The sequence below is a fragment of the Anneissia japonica genome, unplaced genomic scaffold (assembly GCF_011630105.1).
Source record: "Anneissia japonica isolate Jap-2015-1 unplaced genomic scaffold, ASM1163010v1 scaffold1859_len985614_cov190, whole genome shotgun sequence".
NCBI classification, from domain to species: Eukaryota; Metazoa; Echinodermata; class Crinoidea; order Comatulida; family Comatulidae; genus Anneissia; species Anneissia japonica.
Window position 1 is genome coordinate 112,886 of NW_022694754.1, and position 1,638 is coordinate 114,523.

At 27.7% G+C, this 1,638-nt stretch overlaps 1 protein-coding gene across 1 annotated transcript in view; it reads left to right on the forward strand.

Moving 5' to 3' along the window:
• LOC117101227 (receptor-type tyrosine-protein phosphatase epsilon-like) overlaps window positions 1-257 on the forward strand; it is a 29,072-nt gene extending 28,815 nt beyond the window's left edge. The window contains exon 23 of the mRNA XM_033241143.1: window positions 168-257. Within this exon, the coding sequence (XP_033097034.1) occupies window positions 168-245 (78 nt within the window). The 3' untranslated portion in view covers window positions 246-257. The remainder of the gene's footprint in view (window positions 1-167) is intronic.
• Window positions 258-1,638: the final 1,381 nt, after the last annotated feature.

The window sequence follows — 1,638 nt, forward strand, 5'->3', positions numbered from 1 at the left end:
TAAAGTGTAATGTGTAATTATAAAAATGAGATACAATAAATAAATAAATAACAAGCATAAAAAAGGTATTGTATTGTTGCTCAAATATCTTAGAGATGGGGCTTAGTACACACTTTAATTTTATTATCATTTTGATTATTATTATTTTGCTATGATCTTTTTTTCAGGACCAGTACATCTTCTGCTATGACATCATATCCAACTACCTTGGATGCTTTGAGACGTATGCAAATCCAAATTCGTAATTTTTTTTTAATGAAAATGTCCTGTAGGTAATATACTCTATACAGAGTGTACCTTTTTTATTATTTTTGATCAGTTCATTTTTGATTACATATTTATAATATTCTTTATAAAATTATAAAACAAAATATACCGTAAAACCATGTACAGAAGCCCAAAGGTCTTAATCTGGAGAAGAAGCCCACCTGAAAAAGGAGCCCATGGTTTCAAGATTGCATGGGCTTCTTTTCAAGATTGTACAGTACATACACTGTACATAAATTTCAATGGAACAAAATAAATTAAAAACACGCTTGGTTTATACAGTAGTAGTTTAGGGGATTTAATGCCAATTAATACATCTCGAAAAGAAGCCCTTCCAAAAGGCTTTTTATTTGGGGTTTTACAGTGTTCACTTAACCAAATGTTGATATTGTGATGTGTGTGTGATTTTGTGGGAATTGTTTTGTTTTTGTCATTGTTTTTGTTTAATTTTTGAGATTGCTAAACTCTGGTACAAAAACTTTGTTCCTTTTGGGTTTGCCCTTCTCTAGTTTGTAGAAATATTTGAGGACATAAATGTATTATTATTAATATAATTATATTGTTATTTCTGCTGCTGATGCTATTGCTGTTATTATTATTATTATTAATATTATTTTTATTGTTATTAAATATTAAATATATTGGTTACTTTTAAAATCATTTGCATGAATTTGTCTTATGTAAATGCACCAATGTGATGAATGTCATTAATTTAAAGGTGGACATTCAAATTTGTCTATATGAGTGTAAAATGGCATTACCATGCCCATATATGGGTTTAACATGACATCGTCATGCCTATATATGGTTTTAAAATGCCCAAACCAATTAAATGACAAAATCAAATATTTGTTAAACTTGATAATGTGGACAAGATTTAGTGGCAATTTTTTTTCTATATAATAAGAATATTTAACTCATATTTTTTACAGTGTTTTCATTACTAGACAAAACCAAAGTATGTGTTATGTAAGAATCCATTCCATTTGTATATTGGCATTCATTTATATTTTCATAAATTTTTATTATATAAATATTCGGAAAGTATTTGTACTTATATGTATAGCAAATTTTGCAAAGGTAGTAAAATGCGCAATGCAAATCTTAATCTTTCTAACCATTCTATTAAATGGATTTCTTTGATTCTGCAGAGATGTGTTGAAAGTTCAAAGCAATTTATATATTATATTGTGTAAGCCTAGAATATGCACAGGCATCTTATACAAAATCCAGGTTGTTGGAAATAATATAGAGAAGAGACAGAATCTTAATAGACCTGACTGTTTATGTCAGTATTTAGAAAAAATTACATTTTTCATTTTGAAAATGGTGACTGGATCTTGATATGAGGTACAAAATTGATGATATGCA